The sequence below is a fragment of the Rousettus aegyptiacus genome, unplaced genomic scaffold, assembly GCF_014176215.1.
Source record: "Rousettus aegyptiacus isolate mRouAeg1 unplaced genomic scaffold, mRouAeg1.p scaffold_m13_p_10, whole genome shotgun sequence".
Lineage (NCBI taxonomy): Eukaryota > Metazoa > Chordata > Mammalia > Chiroptera > Pteropodidae > Rousettus > Rousettus aegyptiacus.
In genome coordinates this window covers 87,861,129-87,881,864 of record NW_023416285.1, presented here as the reverse complement: position 1 = coordinate 87,881,864, position 20,736 = coordinate 87,861,129, and the positions used below count along the sequence as shown (strand labels likewise).

The window sequence follows — 20,736 nt, the reverse complement described above, 5'->3', positions numbered from 1 at the left end:
TGATGAGGAATTTATTTCAATGTTTTATGACAGTGCTCTACAACATTTGTGAAATCACCATTTTCCTCTCAAGACTAACAAGTAGAACATTTAATAATCACCAGCAGAACATTAAAAACTTGGCTAAATTCAGATAGATTCTAAAGGAAAAATAATTTGAATATGATCACATTGCCATACATAATCCACCGGGGAAAGGACATCTTTCAAAGGCACTAGAAAAGTTATTATAGATAATAAAATTGTCTTCGACTTGTGTAAAGATGAACTTATATTCCTATTCCTAGTATGGGCTGGGAACAACTTCCTAAACATTAGGAATTTAATAATGGATGAGACATTGTCTTAGGCTTCAAAAATTCACTTTCTACTGTGGAAAAAAAGATTATGGATAAAAATGTATTAAGATATTATTTTGCTTTTTAAAAAAGTAGTTAGTAAATGAAAAGCTTCCTTTTAATTTTGAAGTTTAACAAGTTCCATCAAGAATAAGGGTATCACAGCTTATTTGGGAGTATGTATGAAGAATGTGTGTGTGCGTGTGTGTATGTATATGCAATACAGAAATAGATATAAAACATTAGGAAGACTTATGGGTATTTGGGCTTTTGAATGTGAATGCTACCGATGTTCTTTTTGCTTCTCTCATTTTTTTCTCCCAGACTGCCTTATGTGATTTTTTTTTCACAACTACTTGAGGTATTGATGTGAAAGCACACACAGCCAGTTTTGATTTTCAGAAACTGAAGTCAATTACATCCTTCTGTCTGTTAGTAGTACCTACAACTTTGATAGACAACTACAAAGAGTAATTGAATTTATTAAAATACAAGTAATATGTTGACAAATAGTCACTTTAAAAAAAAAACTACTTGATGGGCTTTGTTCACATCCAAAAGGAACACCACACAACACATAGAGATATACAGGTCATTTATTATTTCTGCAAATTGGCTTCATTAATATTTTATATTGATAGTGTTTTAGACATATTCTCCAGTGTAAGTCATCACGGCTAGATTCCCGAAGTCAGATAATCTATTGTGGATAATGGAATAAATTACATTTTCAAAATGACCTTTGGAGAAATATAAGGAAAGAATTGACCTTTTCAGTTAATTAAACGAAAGTCTTCATTTTGACTTTGACCCTCACTTGTTGGGCTATTATTTAAATTCTCAGAGACTCCCTTTCCTCATCTGTCTAGTAGATACAATACCATTTGTCCTATTGAGTACCTTCAGAATTAAGAGCAATAATGTAAACAATGTATTTGTTCAGTCTGCTATGATTAATAATGTTAGCTTCTTCCATATTATTTTTATATTCTTTCAAAATTCATCAGTCATGGTGGATGCTTTATTTACACTTCCTTTATACTTACCAGAAAATAAATGCAGTTATTCCTTATGATTAAATTTTTACTGTTGGTTATGAGCAAGAATAAAATTTTCTTGTTGTAAAATGTATAGTTTATAGTAAATGAAATCAAACCTTTTTAAAAGAAACATTTAATTTAGAAAATATGCTCTTTTTTCATGGAAGGAAATTATTACCTAAACTATGTATTAAGTGCACCTTGTGTCCTAAGCTGTTACTATACAGTGTGTGGGAGTGCTTTCTCCTGCCTCTTTACAGGAAAAAAAAAAAAAATCCTGTTCACTCATGTCACTGTTTTTAACTGTACTGAAATTCTTCAAAATCCTTCTCTATGCTGCACTCCAAGAAGCCATTTCACAATAAGGGGAAACTATTTAATTCCTGTACTGTGTATTATGGTATGGTAAAATAAGGTAGACAAGTGAATGTGAAGAATTAAAAATAATTAATGATGGCGCCATTTCTTAAAATATATATGTTAGTTGGTCAGTATTTACACTGACCTTGCAATCATATAGCTGAATATTATGCCACTGGGAGAAAGCCATAAAACACACATGTGCCCCGAGAACTGACATGATCTGGAAGGGGAGAGGCAGTGCATAAGTTGGACAGTCTAGGGGGAGTGTGATTTGCTATATGGAATAAAGAAGAGAAGATACATTAAGATACTTGTAGCAGAAGTTCCAACCTCAACCAACCTAGAAGCATGGTAGTTCCTACTAGTCACCTTTCCATTCCAATTTTGTTTGGGGCAGCATTGTGACCACCTACAAATACCATCATCTCCCAGCTTACTTGTAGCCACCAGAGGCCAATAAGCTATCCACGGAAATTTGGGAAAAGTGTCTCTTTTAGAAAGAAAAAGCACCAGAATAGATAAAAAGCACTTTTCCCATTTCTTTCAATGCCTTGACTATTTGTGATACTGGGAAGTGTAGCAGTCATCCTGCAACCACGAACGAGTGAGCATAAGGATGACAAGATGACAGAAAGGAAGGATGAAAAGGTGCGCTTCGCATCTGCACAGTTGAACCACAATGCCAACCCTAAACGGACAACTTCTTGACATTGTTAATTGAGATAAATTCATGCCTGTCTGTTTCAGCTACTATTAATAGGATTTTCAGTTTCTTGGAATCAAATGCATTTTAACTGACATGGATAATAAGGAAAATGTATTATCTCAAATACTGCAAGTCTAAAAGCAAAGGAGATCTAGAGCTGGTTAACTTAGTAACTTTTATCATCAAAAGTATATAATTGTATGGACTCCTTCCTTCTCTATGCCTTGCCATCGTCAGATAACAGACTTTCTTATAAAGTCAGCTCCTCCCCATATAATCTTTCAGCCCTGAGCATCACATCTTTGCAATGATATCCTGAAAAAGGACAAATAGACTGTTTCCTTTTGATTTATTTTTAAGAAAAAAGGAAGATTTTTTCTAGGTTCCCCTCCCCCCCAGTAAGTCTCATTGTCTATAATTGCATCCCTAGGCTAGGGCTAAGCTAATTAAGACAGGGGAGAATGAATATTGCATCAAGTTGCTTAGATTGACCACAAGTGACCTCTGGAGCTGAGCAGGGGACTCTTTCACCCTTGAAACACATATCTGAGTAAAAGAAGGTAAATTCCTGGATAAAACTGCAGTTCTATCCTGAACAAGAGAGGGAAAAATGACTGACAAATGAGCATCCAATTGCTAGAGAAAACATTTTAAAAAGTGAGTAATCTTAAACATAAAATTTGAAAAAACTCAGTTTTTATTCAAGAGATAATTTTCTGAAAAATTGTGTTAGAGGCAGTTTTGAAGATGTGACAGATTTCAGCCTAAAAAAATACTTAACATTGAAAAAGTTTACTGTATTCAAGACTAGAGATTTTGAAGAGTATTTTCAAACAATGTGAAAACGAATATTTTGAGCAAGGGATCTGATGCAAGAGTAGCCTTAAAGGTGATTAGTGTGATTAGGGTTTGCGAGGTTGATAAGTTGAAGTCTGCATTAGAGAGACTCAGAATGAACCAGGAGCTTGAACTGATGGAACTGGAACAGGGACTATGGAACTGCAAAGAAAGAGGTAAATAAGTTCTCAAAGGGAAACTCTGCAGTTATGGGTGATAGATTGGATATGGGCATGAAGAATATAGAATCAAAGATAGATCCAAAATTTGACTCTTTAAAAAGAGAGAGAAGATTCATGCTGTGAAGTTAATCAGTCTCGAAGAGAACCCATTCGGAGAGGTGAATTATTACTTTGTTTTGAGGTTGTGATTGCATATTACAATTGGAATGTTTAAGAAGCATGTGAAAATAAATTCCTGTATTTCATCTTGGCTGTAGATTTGTAGCCCATCTGCATAAAAGTGTGAAAGGCCATGGCACAGGATAAGTAAAGATGTAGAGAGTGAGAAATGTGAACAAATAACTATATATTTTTGTAAATTGAGAGGGTCACCATGACTGTGCGTACAAGTTATAAGAAAAGAATTAGTAGAGAATGTGAGATCGAAGCACATAGAGAAGTTGTCTGACTTGGAAATAAACAAGGCTGTGCCGTGTTAACAGCAGTGTTGATAAGGAGTTGAGATCATAACAGAGATTAGCCCTAAGCGGGGGTAAAAAAAAAAGAGGAAAAGTGGCATAATTTGAGGTAGAGGATAAAATAGAGTTTATTCCGATAGTATAGGTATTCTTAGAGTCAAAGATAAAGTCATATGGTAAATAAGTTGAAGCAGAAGGGACAAGAGTGGTCACAGAGAATTGAAAAGGATGTAGAATAGGTATTGTAAGGCCTATGCATCGGGGAGTCAGTTGCATAGAAATACACAGTGCAGAACCCGTATGTGACACCATTCTAAAGAGCATATAATGGCTGTTCTGCTATGTACATCGGAAGATTCTGCTGTTTGCAGTTAGGTTAACTACACACCGGAGAACTGAATTTCTCACTATTATCCACTTTGTTTGTGTAATGTAAACCTATCTATATCCTATAATAGTGGTGAGACAAGCATTATCACATGGATATACAGAGCCCACAAAGACACACCAAAAAAATCAATGGATTTTAAGACACGAGGAATGAATGAAAGAAATTTACATAATGAAAAATGATTTCAGTTTTCGGGATAAAATACAATCACGTGTGAGAAGTGAAATGCAGATAATTCATGAAAATACTCTCAGGGATCCAGACATTTTTTAATAAAAATATTAAATCTTTCTTTGCTATATATTTGGCATCCATTTCACAACAAATATTTTTTCTGATGAAGTTTCTATTTGCTAATATTAGTTTTATTAGTTTTAAGAAGTTGTGAATGAGAATCCACCTTGAGAAGAAATGTTAAAAAAAAAACACACAAACTTTATATCTTTCTAAAAAGAAAAGAAATGTCAATGACAATCTCAGTTGATTCATACTGATTCAGTCACCCAATAATTCATTCTGTCTGTACAACACAGTCAGGTTTTACAGTGAATGCTTAAAAATAATCACTGCTGTGCAAAAAAAAAAAAAGAAAAAAGAAAAAAAGAAAGAAAAATGAAAGCAGACACTAGGTTGTTATGTTGGTACTTTTCACTGCTGACTAGGTAGTAGATTCTCAGTTATTATCTAGTAATTTTTCTTATTGCGAATAACTTACTTTTTAATGAGTTATCAACTAACACTTTTAGAAAAGAACTTCTTTCATAATTTCGTGACTCACTCTGAAATTTAGTTTGTGGCTTATTTGGTATGGTATGCTGCAAGAGTTTGTTTCCTATACAGTTTCCTATTTCTCCCAAGGGCACCTTTTCTTTAGCAGATGATTTTGCCTCTCTAATGGCCTATGTTGTTCAAACACCATAGAGGAAGCACAGGGACTAAACTGAATATCCAGACAACTGAAGCTATTGATTTATTTGATGTGAATTATCTTTATATCATAATGTTACATTCATTGTTTATGTCTAAACAGTTTTCTCTATCATTTATATTATTACTCAATCAATATAACTCCTTAATGGATAAATGACAATACTCATGCACTGTTTCTAGACTCTGTGATTAAAAAAAAAAAAAAAAAAAAAGCAAAACTACAGTGTACCATTGATATTATCAATGAGTACGGATGTTCCACTTCTATAAATTTATTTATGAATAATTAGAATATACAAGTACTAATTTAAAATCATCAAAAATGTAGTGTAATATTAAGTGCACTATGCATTTACAGAGCATCTCATTAATATTTTTGTTTCCTTAGGCCAGCATGAGAGGAAGCTGCAATTTTGAAACAACTTTGGGAAACTGAACCATAGCCTACGTTCTTACTCAAGACTCTGAAGATGACTGGGACTGGGCCACTGGCAATGAAATTCCTGCTGAAGCACTGAGTGCAGACTTCGATCACACACCAGGTAAATCTGGTAGAGATACATAGGCCGAGTGCTCTATTCTCAAAAACCTCCTCTAACTATTTGAGTGAATGTTGGAGTTCATCCTTGTCTGTGAGGGGTCAGAGCTCACTAGGCTTTATGAAAAGACCCTTAGTTCCTTGTATTTAACCCCTGAATTATTGAGTCGACCCAAAACTGGCATTGCAACAACAGGAAAAGTCCATGACCCATGATTTAAGAGACTTGCAGATTTTATTTCCTCTAAACTAAATGTATCCTTAAAGTCCCCAATTGGGGCAAGGACAGGTAAGGGTCATTCAGATTAATGCACGCAATTGACAGAAGTGTACAATTAACAATGATAACTGTTCTCACAATGCCACAACAGCCGGTAGCTGGCATCAGTTTTATTCCAATCCCTCTGAAGTACAGGGCCAGAGATGTAAAAGGTAGATGGTAAAGGGGAAAAAAAAGCATCTCTCTACGAAGTCTTGATGAGTTTTGCTTCCTGCCTGTGTTTTGAGATCGATGTAATCTTTAATGGTTTTATAGTTCACAGAGCCAGAATATAAGTAGACTTGTAATCTTATTTACTTTGACCCTGAAGTCTTGCCTACTCAGCACTTTTCTTAGGAATCAACTTTTCCTAGGGATAAAAAGTAACTTTTCTTAGAGATAACTTTTGTTAGTGATGAGATTTTTCTAATTTTTTAAAGAATAAACAATAACCTAAGATATCTGTGATGGTTAATTTTATGTGTCAAATTGGAGGGTATTTTTTGATGAAATTAACAGTTCAGTTGGTGAACTTTGAGCAGATCGTCGTCCACAATGTGGGTGGGCCTCATCCAATCAGTTACCGGCCTGAATAGAACAAAATATCCCAGCTGCCTAAGAAAAAGGTAATTCCCTAACAGACTGCATCCAGACTTTGTCTATATCATTGGCTCTCCTGGGCCTTCAGGCTCCTGGCCCACGCTGCAGATTCTGGGCTTGCCAGCCTCCATAATCACATGACCCAATTGCTTATAATAAATATTTTTTCTGTACTTATATACATTCTATTAGTCCTGCTTTTCTGGAGAAACCTAACTAAAAAAATATTACTCAAAACAATGGAAGAATAGGCACGATTAAAACAAGATTATATGTAATTAAAATAACTTTTTATAGGAAAAGTATATGAAATTGACTCAGCCATCTTAAGACTAATGAAAAGAGAATAATAGTTTTATTATTTATATATTTGAGGCAGATTGAAAATGTTATAATGTTCAACTACAGCATGAGAGTCTGTTCTTATTTTAAAATTTTTCCCAATTCATCTTCAAATTGAATATTCTTATTACTTTTGACCTGCTAATTGAATCTGCTCTCCCTTTAACCAAGTTTGTTGTTGTTGTTTAAAAAAACATGACGTTAGTAAACACCAGATTATAGGTTAATGGAACAAGATAGGGAATCAAGACACTGAAGTCAGTAATTAGGAGGACTTAACATATAACAAAAGTTAATTCAGTGGGAAAAAGATATATTATTTAATATGGTGCTTTCATATCTGATCATTCACGTGGAAGGAAATAAAGTTAAACTCATTTTTTTCTGCATATTTCACATACAGAAATATATTCCAGATAAAGGACTTACATGTAACAAATAATAACAACAAAATTCTTGCCAGAAAAGGAGGTAAAGTTTGTACAATTTAAAGGCAGGATTTAACTTCCAAAAGCCCAGAAGCTAAAAAGAAATGATGTACAAATTTGATGATGTAAAATCATAACTGTGGTCTAAAATTCTGTAAACAAAACCAACATGCAAATAATAATTAGAAAATGTTTTTCTTACAGATTATGTGTAGATAGATAACTTTTACAAACTTACTAGAAATGACCAATTTTAAAAACTAGAAAAGATTTGCACAATCAATTAACAGATAATCTAATTCAAATCATCAATGAATATATTTCATGATACTCAAGTTCACAAGTCATCAGAAAAAAAAATCAAATTTAAATAATAAAAATGTGGGAAAAGATTTTCAAAAGCCAACCTGTTGATGGCAGATAGATGGAGAGAGTAGGAAAGGATGCTCACATATGGTTACGGGAAAGTTTCCATTTTGGAAAGCATTCTGGTCATACAGAAATAAGTACATGTGTTTAAGTTCAGCATTGTTTTTAGTTGAAAAAATGGGAAATGAAATGACTGCCCATTATTCATACAGTCATTTTTTTATTCCTTTGTCTCTTTATTGGTTTATTGAATGCCAGACACTCTTCAAGGTCCTTGGAATATATTAGCAAGTAAAACAGACAAAAATCACTGCCACAGTGTTCGTATTCTACAAGGAGGGAAAAGATAATGAACAAACACAATAAGTAAATAAGTAATGAGGACAGTTAAAAGTTGAGGATAAAGAAAGAATGGACTAAGCAAAACAGGGAAGGCTGATGGATGAGTGTGTGCCTGAGTTGAGGGAGGATCGCAGCTTAAATTGGTTGATCACAATGGGCTGTGCTGAGAAAATGCCATTTGGAGAAAGACTTGAAAGAGGTGAGGGAGTGAGCTCTGTGAATACCTAAGGAAAACGTGTTCCAGCCAGAGTGATGGCCAGGGCCACATGCCCTGCGATCACAGCATGCCTGGTGGATGTCTCAGCCTGGGCACTAGTGATGTTTTGGGTAACTGAATTAATTGTTGTGGGACTGCCCTGTGCACTGCAGGATGTTTGGCAGCATCCCTGATCTATACCCACTAGATGGGTACCCACCACCCAGCAACACTCCTTTTCCTAGTCTTGACATCTCATAGATCTTTAGAAATCTCCAACTATGCCCTGGGGGCCAAAATCACCATCATTCCACCCTCCTGTCCCCTGGAGGTACAGCCTGGAGCCCAGTGTAACTTGTTAAACACACAGCATGCAATATCAGGAAGCTACTAAAATGAGGGTTTAGTGCTTTATGGTTGATGTATTGGGATTTCCAAAACACATTCTTAAAGAGGTAAAGCAATATGCAAAATGATTATACAGTGTGATCTAGTTTTTCTAAATTGAAGAACGACTAACACCCTCTTATTTGTGCATCTGAATAAAGATACATACATATAGATATTTCTATGGATAACTATATGAACATGGAGAAAAGGATGATAAAGAATATATAATTATTAACATGGATTGCTACTTGGATAGATAATAAGGTTGGAGTAACAGGAAAGGGGAATTAATCCCACAAAGGAAAAAAAAAAAAAAGAAGTAGTAAAAACAGGAATTGCAACTCAAAGGAAATTTTAATATATATGATGGTAGAACATTTACATGTTTGTGGAATCATGGTGGATATTTTTAACTTTCACAACTTAAAAAGCCTGAACTATTACTTTTCATTTTTTTAATATTTATTTTTTCTTCAGTATTTCTTTTCATCAATTTTGGATTATTAAGAATTACATCTTTTTCTAAAATTTTAAAAATATGAATAAGGACAAAAAAGAAAAATTTCTCTAGTAATCCCAGTAGAATGATTACAACTATCTATAAGCTTTGTTTTTGGTGACATATAGCGTGAATGACTTTCTATGTTATGGAATATTTTTAACAGCATAATTTGTTATAACATAGTCTTCTACATTTTGAATATATCATAATTTATAAAATTATCTAATATTTAACTCAAATTATTTTCTAATACTTTCACTATAATAAACATCAAGAACCCATATTTTTACTTTTATGATTATTCCTAAGGACAAGTATATGTTTCTTGAGAAGTTATGAGAAGTAAGTTGATTTTTTACTTTCGCTACTAAGAACCGAACAGTAATATCTAGATACAAATACCTATGAGTTCTTTGTTTTTATTTATTTTATTTTTCAATTGCAGTTGACATTAAATATGATATTAGTTTCAGGTGTATGGCATAGTTATTAGACATTTATATACCTTAGGAAGTGATCACCCAGGTAAATCTAGAAGCCCCCTGACACCACACAATTACAATATTATCAACTGTATTCCCTTTCTTATACTTTTCATCCTGTGACAGTTTTATAACTGCCAATTTGTACCTCTTAATCCTTTCACGTTTTTCACCCAGACCTGAACCCCCTTTCCATCTGGCGATCATCAGTTTGTTCTCTTATCTATGAGTTTTTGTGTTGTTCATTCGTTTATTTGTGAGTTCTTTAGATAACATTTGTAGCACTTTTTTGTTTTCTTATCTTAAGACAGTATTTGAAAACTGCTGAGCAGTTCTGCTACTATAATATTACTAATGGTACAAAAAGTATTGTATGCTCAGTTTAGGAAAAGATAATAGTATAATCAATGGGCATGAGAAGTTTCCATGCATTGTTCAAAATACAAACATAGTGATTGGTAACTTTTAACATAACAGTTAAGGTAAGTATCATTAATGGGAATGTTTGTTTGTTTGTTTGCTTTGGACTTTTATAGCTTGCGTGAGTTCATTAAAGACCACATAAAATGTTGTGAATCTGGTTATTTATGCAATAGAGTACACAAAAAAATGTTGTCCACAGATAAAGAAAAGTAATCATTCTGACAGAGTGTTTTATTACCCTCCCTGTTAATCACTAGTTGAGACACTATACTTGTACAGGGTGTTCTCTTTAAAGCAGCCTGATTGTATCATCCTCGATACACTAATACGACTCACTGAACCTGTTGAGGCATCTCTGAGAAAATGGGCTGCCAAATAAATTGTAAGGACATTAATTAATTTTGACCCTCTGGGAAGAACAAAATTCTTTCTGAGAAGGTCAATAGATTCAAAGAGCCAACAGTCTATTTCTAAGCACCACAACTTCACTGTTAATTAAAGTTGTGTTTATGGATCTTTTCATTTATTGTTACCAAGATGAAAAATTAGGTACATAAGGAGGACATTTTCAATGCCCATCACAGGCCTATTTATGAGTCTTGTTGGAGCCATTGCCGAAATTGTAGAGAGAAATTACAAACATTAATCCACTCTCTAGTCTGCACATGAATAGGATTTAGACTTAGTATATGAGAGATTTAATGGCAAGAGTGGCATTTGCGTGACATGAATTAACAAAGGTATAATGTACAAGGCTGCTGTACCATTTTTTCCATTTCTTCATAGATTTTTCTTTTTAATGCTATAATTGACCATCTCCACAATTAGACTATAAACTCTAGGAGGGCATGAGTCACATCTTTTGTTACTTTTATATTCATTTCAGCATTTAAAATTGAATGACACTAGATAAATACTTGTGTAGGTCTCATGTTACTTGGCTCTATCTCCTTCTGTACTTATTTTTTGAACTGATTAATGGAACATGAATGAATGCCTATTAAATACCATGCACAATGTGTTGGCAACTAAAGGTGTCAATTAACTAAATGTTTGTAAAGTAACTGGAATGAAATACGCTGTTTGATATAACTCACATGCTTGCAATTGTGCAAATTCTACATTCACAACCCAAGGTCAAAAAAAAAATACCCCCAATCTTAATGATGCTAATGCTCTCATGTGTGTAATGCCAGTTTAAAGTATATATAAAGTGTTCATTCAACAAATGTAACTTACTTGAAAGTTGCTTGACAGAGCCCTGCAGGCTAGACAGATGATTGTTTACTGTGGGCAGACAAGGCAGATTTTATTCCTACATTAGAGATGAGGAACAAGAGAAGCTAAACGACTTCTCTGAGCTTGAACCCCTGGTGTGTGGAGCCTAGATCAAGCCCTTCTCCAGGACATCACGGTAGTATGTGCTGTCCTTTTGTACAACTCAGCCTGAATCTCCATAATTGGCGCCACTGAACCTCTGTTTCATTCCAGGTTTATTTTACTATCTCACCCTGGTCTCTGATATTTATTAGAGGAAGAGTTCCACTTTCATTTGATTGCATGTGTTGGGGCTTGGTCAGCCATATGGAGCTAGATATATAAAAGTCAAATGATACTAAGACATATCAAAGAATATGATTTGTAAATCCTTCTTGTACTGTAATCCTTAAATGATACATTGGAATTTATTATATCAGTTCAGAAGAGATTTCTAATTAAAATAGTATATTTTTTGATACTTCAGGGGAACTTAATGACTAATATATTATACTCTCGCTGCTGCTACCACTACTACTAATTATTATTATTATTTGTTATTCTAATATAATCAAATTAAAGTCTGAAAAAAATGCTAAAGGGAAACATCTGATTTGTGTGACACTTCAGCCACCACTTAAAAAAAAACAAACAAACATGTGACTAAATAGGAGTTTCTATAGGCGAATGTCACAGAAAATGATATACATTGCCATGGTAAAAAAAGATATATATATTTTTTTCAATCATCAATTCATTCAACAAATATTTGTTGAGCCCACTGATTTCTAGCCCTTGTTTTAGGTACATATGCATGTCGAACAGATCGGAGGAAGCTCTCTACCATCATCTGGATGACGCTGTAATAGAGAGGATCAGAAAATCAATATCAAGCATTAGAAATAAAAATTTTGTATAGTTTGTTGGAAGTTGTTAAGTGCTGTGGGGGAAAAGGGAAGCAGTAAAGGAGAGATCAATCAAGAACTGGTGGGGGTGACTTAGGAGTTATGAAGTGGTAGGGGACGTGGGATTTCAGGTAAAGAAGTTTTCGTGTGTAGCCCTTACAGTGAGGGTACCTGCATTACTATTTCCAGTTTTATAAAGGGTTCTTGAATAGTTGCTCTTCTTTTCCATTCACAAAATCTAAACAAAAGTAATTTTCTTCAAATAAAGAGAACTCTCAAGAGATTTAGAGGAAGAGCACTACCATCTGTTAAATGTTTTCTAAGACTCAGAAACTATAAAAGGAGATTTATACATGTTGTCTCATCGAATCCTTTGGAAACATTATTATGCAGAAGATACCCAATTCTTAGACAGATAAAACACTGGATTAGTTCACAGGGGCATTGGAAAAGCAAACGCTGATGCAAAACACTTTCTTCTGTGGCCTGCACTCTCCAATACATAGCCACCAGCCACGTGGGTTACCGAGCCCTTGAAATGTGGCTGGTCCAAACTGAGATGTGCTGTGGTGGAGAATACACACTGCATTTTGAGTATGTAGTATAAAAAAAAAAAAAAAGAAAAGAAACCCAGTGTATGAAACATATCTCATTAATAATTTATGCATTGATTATATGTTGAAATTATAACATTATGGATATAGTAGGTTAAAAAAATATATTACTAAAGTTAACCTATTTCTTTTTACTTTTTTAAGCTACATATGTGGTTCCTAGTATTTTTCTGCTGGGCATCCTATTCTGTGTTACACAACAGATGTAGGTTCTCTGTCTATCAAGTGAATAAAATAATGGAATTGACTAAAGACGTACTGGAGAGGATCTGTCTCTGGATATCTTCAAAGGTGGTCAATCTCTTTCTTAGGAATTCACACACTTGTTGCTAAGAACTGTAAAGATGATCTATTTTAACTTCTAACGTACTTTAAGTGAAAAGTACTTTTAAAACAAAAGACATATATAAAGCAAAGTGGTATAATTAAAATCTGATATATTTTCTTCATACTATACTATGGATCTTACATCCCAATAATTAAATATTAACATGCATTCTTCTTATGTCCAAAAATAATATTTTCTGAATTATTGTCCAAATATATTAGTTCCTTGGTCCATAATTTTCAGACAACAAATATCATTTCATATATTTAAATTTCTTTATGCGTTTTTCTTTTTCTAATATATAGTCAAATATCAGAATTGATATTTTATTGCTTTATGAAATTAGATAGTTGCTTACCTGTTGGAAAATGTTTATGACTCTGTGATTACATCCCAATGAAGGCAGATCTTGTCTCTATAATTAAATATATAAAACATTCCAGATCTATATGTATTAATCTTGTATTAATTTTAATAGAATCTGAATTTTCAGATAATGGCTTTAAATTTTTTTTACTAAGTATTATAATGTAATAATTCTTGTTGTCAGTACGATGCTTTTCATAATGAAATGTTCAGTTGTTTCCCTGATAGACAGTCATGTCCTGAAGCTTCATAAATAGGAAGAACCTTGCCTTACTACATAATTGGGTTAAATTGTAATGGCCATCACTACATCATGCTTTCCACACACCAACACTACTGCCACCATCAAAAGCAATTATGACCATCAGCATGGTGGCCCTGCCACTCGGGCCATTGCTGGTCATGTTAACTGATTTGCTTTGGATGCCTTGCTCAAACAATGAATTAGACAGCATTTCCCCACAGTCTGATCTGGTATGATGTGGGATCTCATTTTGTAACCATGTATGAATTTATCTCGGATTATTCTAAAGGCTTTCTCTGTTCTACTTTATTTTTGAAGTTCTTTATTTCCTTGACTTGCCCTAGACAGATTCTTTGATGTTTCATATAACTACAAAATATTTATATAGTTATTCTAATTTTCTTTTCTTGCCAATATTTCTCTTGATTGTACTGAAGTTACGCATGAGAGCATGTGTGTGAGTTAGGGATATTAGTATTTTTTTTTTGTACTTCTTTTTTTATTCTGCTTTACTTCTATTATGCGACCAAAACATATAAGCATGAATTAGGTAGAAGGAGATTTTACCAAGGAGAATGACATACAATATTAGTATAAAATGAGCAAATAAGTAATGTAACTAATATTTTTTCTACCTTTGTAATATCTTTTGACAACCCTTCACATTATCTTTTAAAAGTTATTTAGCTCTATTTTCTAAATAATATATTAATTCAATCATAAAGTAAATACTTTAGAATGAAAGATCACCAAAATGGCCTCCTTTCATACAGTACTGATAAAGAGGTTTTTCTAAATTCTTAGTTTGTTTCTTTTTAAAGGACTAATATTCTACTAAAAATAGATAATTGTTATGTATAACTGTACATGACAGGTCTTAACATCAAATATGATGTGACTACATAGCTACCCTTTATTGCTTGCCAGTTACCATGTACCTGGCTTTATTCAAGCTTTCTCATTTAATCCTCACACTTACTTTTTCCAGAGAGGGTAAATGATTTGCTTCTACGTCACACAGAAGATACTTAAATCTAGCATTGGGACCCATGTCTCTCTGAAGCAAAAGTCTGTGTTTGTAACCATCAGTTGCTACAGCTCAATATGACTGTCTCAAAATTTCCTGAAATACATCAATTTAATGATCATATAAAAATGAATAATTGATAGTTTCTCTTCCAAAACACAAAAATGTCATGTGATATTTTTGCTATATTAAAAGGTGGCATTTTATTAATAGCTAATGACACAAAACAAAGAAGTATGTTTTTCTATATATATATTTTTTTAATCTAGATGCCATTTTCTTACCTCAGTTCAATATTATTTCTGCTTTCTCTTTGTCTTATGTTGCTTTTTAGAAATACAAATAATTTATTCCAACCACACTACCGAGGAAGAAAATCAGGAAAATTTTGGCTGATAAATCTCAGAATACATCTTATAAATTTAGTGTTCTTGCTGCATAAAAGGCAATAAATGATGCCCATCATTTGTTTATTTACAAGAATTAGAAGAAAAGCAATTCTCTTCATGAAATCATAGAGAGTGTTTAGAACAGGGTCATTTTGTTTTCCTTATTTTTCTCTGAGACAGAGGGTTAACTTTATTTTAGTGATGATTAGACAACATGAACAAACCCAGATCATGTATAACTTTTCTGTTTCTTCAAAAAATTTCATGATCAGACAGTGATTTGTATTTTGTTGCCAAAAAGCAATTCTAGTCTCAAACCACGAACCCCTTCCAATCATCCACATGTGCCAATTTGAATCAATACCCCAACTAGTTCATTTCAAATTCTTCTGCCTCTGGGGAGAAACATAATCTTAATTGCTGTTTTTCTTTCCTTTGTCTTGATTTGTTGTACTAAGTTTGTTTAAAATACTTCCAAGAATACTTAATAATTGTCTCAAGCAGGACCCAGTTGATGCTTTCTTTTTGTGAAATGCCAAAATGTATCTATCATTTGTGAGACATGGTATTCAGTGAAAAGCATGTGAATGAACCTGTTCTTTTAGAATCCTGGAGGACAAAATTAAACTGAATAAGTAATCTGAAAATCTTTAAAGTTAGTTATTTCGTCGTTTTGCAAGTAACGAGGCAACATAATTTCTCTAAAAGGAATTTTCTAAACACATAGTGGTATACAGGCTTGCTTCTCAGTAAAATAATGAACCATTAAACACAGCTCTTTCTATCTTCTCAAAACTTTGCCTGCTTGTATATATTTCTGCCTTTTAAGGATCTTTAAACGGCCTCTCTCTTAATAGCAGACTCTTCGACTTTAAGCATCACAATTTTCTCTTTCCTTGGTACGAAAATGAAAATGAAATATCTGACCTTAACTTCACTTCCCTGCTAAGTATTGTTTTTCTAAGTATTATTTTTCATTCTTACATTTCAAATTACCATTCCTCATACATCGTTTGTATTCTCTGTCTCACTAAACACACCTTCTTTGGTTCTCTCCAATATGTCTTCTGCAAAAATATTATTTCTTCAGCAAATAATTATTGGTTACTCATTCTTGGTCACTGATCTAGACACTAACGATACTTGTTTAGCAAATACAGTCCTGACCCTCACGGAGCTTATATTCCAGCTATCTTCGAGGACATACTCATAGTCATAATAGCCTGATTCTTCTTATGATGCATCTGATACTATTGCTAAATCTACACCTTCTTGAAGTTTCATCTGTGTTTTTCACTGTAGTGGGTATTTTTTTCTTAACGATGTATCTGTCTCCAGTGCTTTCTCTTCCTTCTTCCAAAACCTAAATATGAGTCTTACCCATGATTCTGACCTCGCTTTTTCACATCTCTTCTTATACTTTTCGCTTGTTCAGAGTTTTATGCTTTCATTGATCAAAATATGCTAATCCCTGCTTATAGAGAAGCTAGAGCTCTTACTTCCGTGTTCTAGTCTCACATTTTCAATTGCCGGCTGAGTAATTTCCAGTGTCTCTTAGTCCCTTATCCGAACACAAACTTACCTTCCTTTCAAAAAGAGTCTCCTCCTCCTGATCCTAAGATTTCTGTTATTGGCATTGTCATTGTCAACACTGAATTCTCTCTCAATTTCAAATTCTGTAAGCTCTTCATTCTCAACCTATGTGTTTTGTTTTGTATTTCATTTCCACTTCTGTCATTTTAATTGGTTTTTGGGCTATTGCAGATATCAGAGAAACTCATCTCCAATGCAAATATTCCCCTAAACAGGCCACTCTTCACACTGATGCCAAATTAATATTTCTCAATGATGAATCCTGGTCCTCCAGATCATCAAACACTCTTTCTTGCCTTTTAGTTTGGCATATAGGCTTCTGGTGTTCTTCCCCAAATTGCACCTCTAATTTTAATTCTTATGTTATTCTCCTACAAACTCGGTGTTCTTGTTCCTCAAATATCCTTAGGGTGTCATAAATGTCAACTTTCGGTCATGTCATGGTGTTAGCATGACTTGTAATTTTCTGTTGATAATGGGCACAGTGTACTGAGTAAAGGCACTGGGGTGCATAGGCTTTTTGTGTGAAGTTTTTGTTTATCTTGCTTGGAGTTAGTTCGAGTGTACTGTTTGTTGTAGCCAGCTTTGTTTTTGTCTCCCTCGTACTTTGGTTTCCATAGAGATTTCTTAAATGAGTTCTGAGAGGTGGCATTCTTTCAGTCACAGTCCCCTGCTGATGTACAGGAGTCCCACTGATGGGTGGTAAGGCGAAAAGTGCTAGGTGGCGAGGTCAGGGGAAGGGAAACACTCTACAGTCCTGTGATTTGATCACAATCTTGCAGTGAGCCTGCACGCTTACGCTGTGACCTTCGTCCAATAAAGTCCTCCTTTCCCTTCCATGAGAGAAGGCATCGAGACATGGCTGAGAAAATAGGCACACCTCAAAATGGTCACTTTCCCCTCCCCCTGAAAGAAGCTGAGGGGATTTTCTCCAGTCTTCACTGTGAGAACTTGTTAGGGTTCCTGGAGGTGAAACTTTGGGCTACCTCTAAGTCTTGCTTCCCGGACTTCCTTGCTCTCTGCCTTTTCCACACTGAGCCTCCAGCAATTTATTAATTACAGTTGACACTTTCCTAACCCAGTAACAGCTCCATTGGTGGTTTCGGCTGTAGCGTGATGCTCCACTCAGCTGTGGTTATCTGTATCTCTCTCTCTCTCTCTCTCTCTCTCTCTCTCTCTCTCTCTCTCTCTCTCTCTCTCTCTCTCTCTCTCTCTCTCTCCCCCTCCCTCTCCCTCCCTCTCCCTCCCTCTCCCTCCCTCTCCCTCCCTCTCCCTCTCCGCCCCCTGCCCTGATTTTGGGGGTAGTGGTTTGCCCTGTGACCTCTCGGATTCAGGAAGAGTTTTTGCTTTTTAGTTCAGCCGTTCTATTGTTGAGAAGATGAAACTGATGTCTTCCAAGCTCCTCACATAATGAACTAGAAACCAGAAGTTTCTGTGTGTGTGTGTGTGTGTGTGTGTGTGTGTGCATGCACATATAAGAATGCTCTATACCACTCTAAACTGATTTCTTTGTCTACTACCATCTCCACTATTTCTTTTAATATCTTGATACAATGACATGTATTTTATGAAGTCTCCTCATTCACCAACTTTAAGCAATCTTTAATCTATGGAACTACATAGCATTTATGACATACATTAGTATTTAGTATTATATATTCACAGTAACCCCAGTGAGCTGTATATTATTAGCGTTGTCCCCATTTGATAGAAGATGAATAGATGAATATGAGACACAGTGAGGATTTAGTGATTTGCCCAAAATCAAAGGCAAGTATCAGAGTTTGGATTTGAACCCAGGTTGTCTGATGTCGAGCTTGTCTTCTCAGTAGTATATATCATTAGCTTTTATGGTAAGTTCTCTGAGTAGGTTTCATATTTTCCTAGCCATAACTTACTCATATCCCAAACATCCAATTTCAAAACGTGGTGCCTTCTGTATAGTAGTTATTCCTTCAATAACTTGTGATTAATAGTCTTTTTTCAACAGCTGAAATCATCTTTCTATCTATTCTCTAAATTTCCCAGGAGAATAGCACTAATTTGCAACTGTGTTCTAAGCATTTTACATATAGTGTATCATTTCATTTTTACCATAACCCCTTGCGGCTAAAGTACCTACTACAATTATATCTTATTGCTTTTGAGTCCTAGAGAATTTAAATAGGTTGCCCAAGGTCATATACCTAATAAGTGGGAGAGTCAAGATTTGAATTGAAACCCACAGCTCCAGTGCCTACAGGCTTAACTAGTGGGCATTCCTGCCCACAGTTTCTGCTCATTACATATTCATTAAAAGAATCTGATAATATCATTTCCTGTTTCAATTAAAAAATATTCTTCTGTTATTTGCTTTCTATACTCTTTCAGGTAAAATAGATCTTAAATCTAAACGAAGTCGAAGTTCTTAACCCTTTATCATTTTCATAAAGAAAAAGGTTTATAATTCATCAGTTCTTCCTTCTTACTTGACTAGGAAACAAGTTTCCTAATTAATTTCCATTTGGCAAAAGAAATCAAGTGACAGAAATGCCATTAAGCCAATGCACGTTTCTAAAAGCATCTTGGCAAGAAAATGACACATAAAGAGGCTGTTCCAATATGACAATTAAGAAATTCAGAATCCTTTGTCTTTACCTAGACTTACAGTAAGTGCCAACTGAATCCATCCAGATATCATCATCATGTGATTGAGATATACTTGCTATTGAACAAATTAGAAGCTTTCAAAATAAAACGAAGATACCCCATGTAGGCATGTCACAACTAGAAGCTTCATTTTTTATATCAGACCAGTGCATACTGTGGAGAAAAAAATAATGGCGCCAAATTTGGTGATCATTTATAGTGTTACAATGAGGCATTCTGCTGAAAAGTGGTTTTCTTAGTAGGTAATAATTATTCTCAAAAGAGAATAAGCCTAAAGAATAAACCATTGGAAGATAGCAGTAAAGAAATGCCAAATCTATTCAATGCACAACCCTTCAAAAAGCAAATAAAAATGATATACCGACAGACACTTTTATCAAGTACCATGAGGAAATCTAATTTGACTTCAGAGGCACTCTGTCTGTAGTTGCCATCTGACAACTTTGCGGAAACTTTTGTTCTCTCTCTGAGCATGCTTACATTTCATGGCCTTTAAAACCTGCAGACACAAATAGCCAGCACCTTGAAAATCCGTGAGGGAAAAAAATGAAAATACAAAAAGAGATTGAGGGCATTTCAACTGATAGTCATTATGCACCCTTCTATTTTAGAGAGAGGGACAGGCAGAAATTACAGAGGATGTGGAGCCAAGCTTAAGTAAGTCTACTCTGAAGAAGGGAGCATTTGGCTATTTTGAAAGAGAGGCATATTGCATCGCATTTTTGTAAAGCCATTAGGCAGCTTCGTTTTATGAGCAAGAAAAAAAAAAGACTAAAATTGCCTACAATTTAAAGCAAGGAGTGAATTCAGATCACTTGAAGTGGTAAATTGTCTTTTATCATTTGACCCTAGTGCAAGCGAGTGTGAGATTCTGCTGAGGGCACCGGAGCTGTAAAAATATAGCTGTCTTTTTAAAAGTATAAACTGTCTTTTCTAAAAAGAAATGTCAAATTTATTACCTTATAGCATAATAACTCAAGGAAACATTTTCAAAAACTCGAGATTATAGTTAATAAGACCTAAAAGACAAATTAGAATCTTCGCTCTCTGCCGACACCAAAGTAGAAGATGATCTGTGAAGCCTGGTGATGGGCACGAAGGTGGCTGATACATGTCGGCATTTCAATGTCAAGTAACAATGGTGGTTTGAACAAAGTACGTTTTGATACTGAATTTACACTGTTGGACACTAAGTGGCCCCCAGTGTTCAAAAACATGCAAGTTTTTTAAAAGAGTTTTTAAGAGAAG

At 34.5% G+C, this 20,736-nt stretch overlaps 1 protein-coding gene across 1 annotated transcript in view; it reads left to right on the top strand.

Annotated features, from left to right (window-relative positions):
• The window catches only part of MALRD1 (MAM and LDL receptor class A domain containing 1), a 481,557-nt gene that overhangs the window by 317,798 nt on the left and 143,023 nt on the right, over positions 1-20,736 (top strand). The window contains 3 exon segments of the mRNA XM_036226667.1: positions 5,586-5,593; positions 5,634-5,787; positions 6,051-6,072. Coding sequence (XP_036082560.1) covers positions 5,586-5,593; positions 5,634-5,787; positions 6,051-6,072 — 184 coding nt within the window.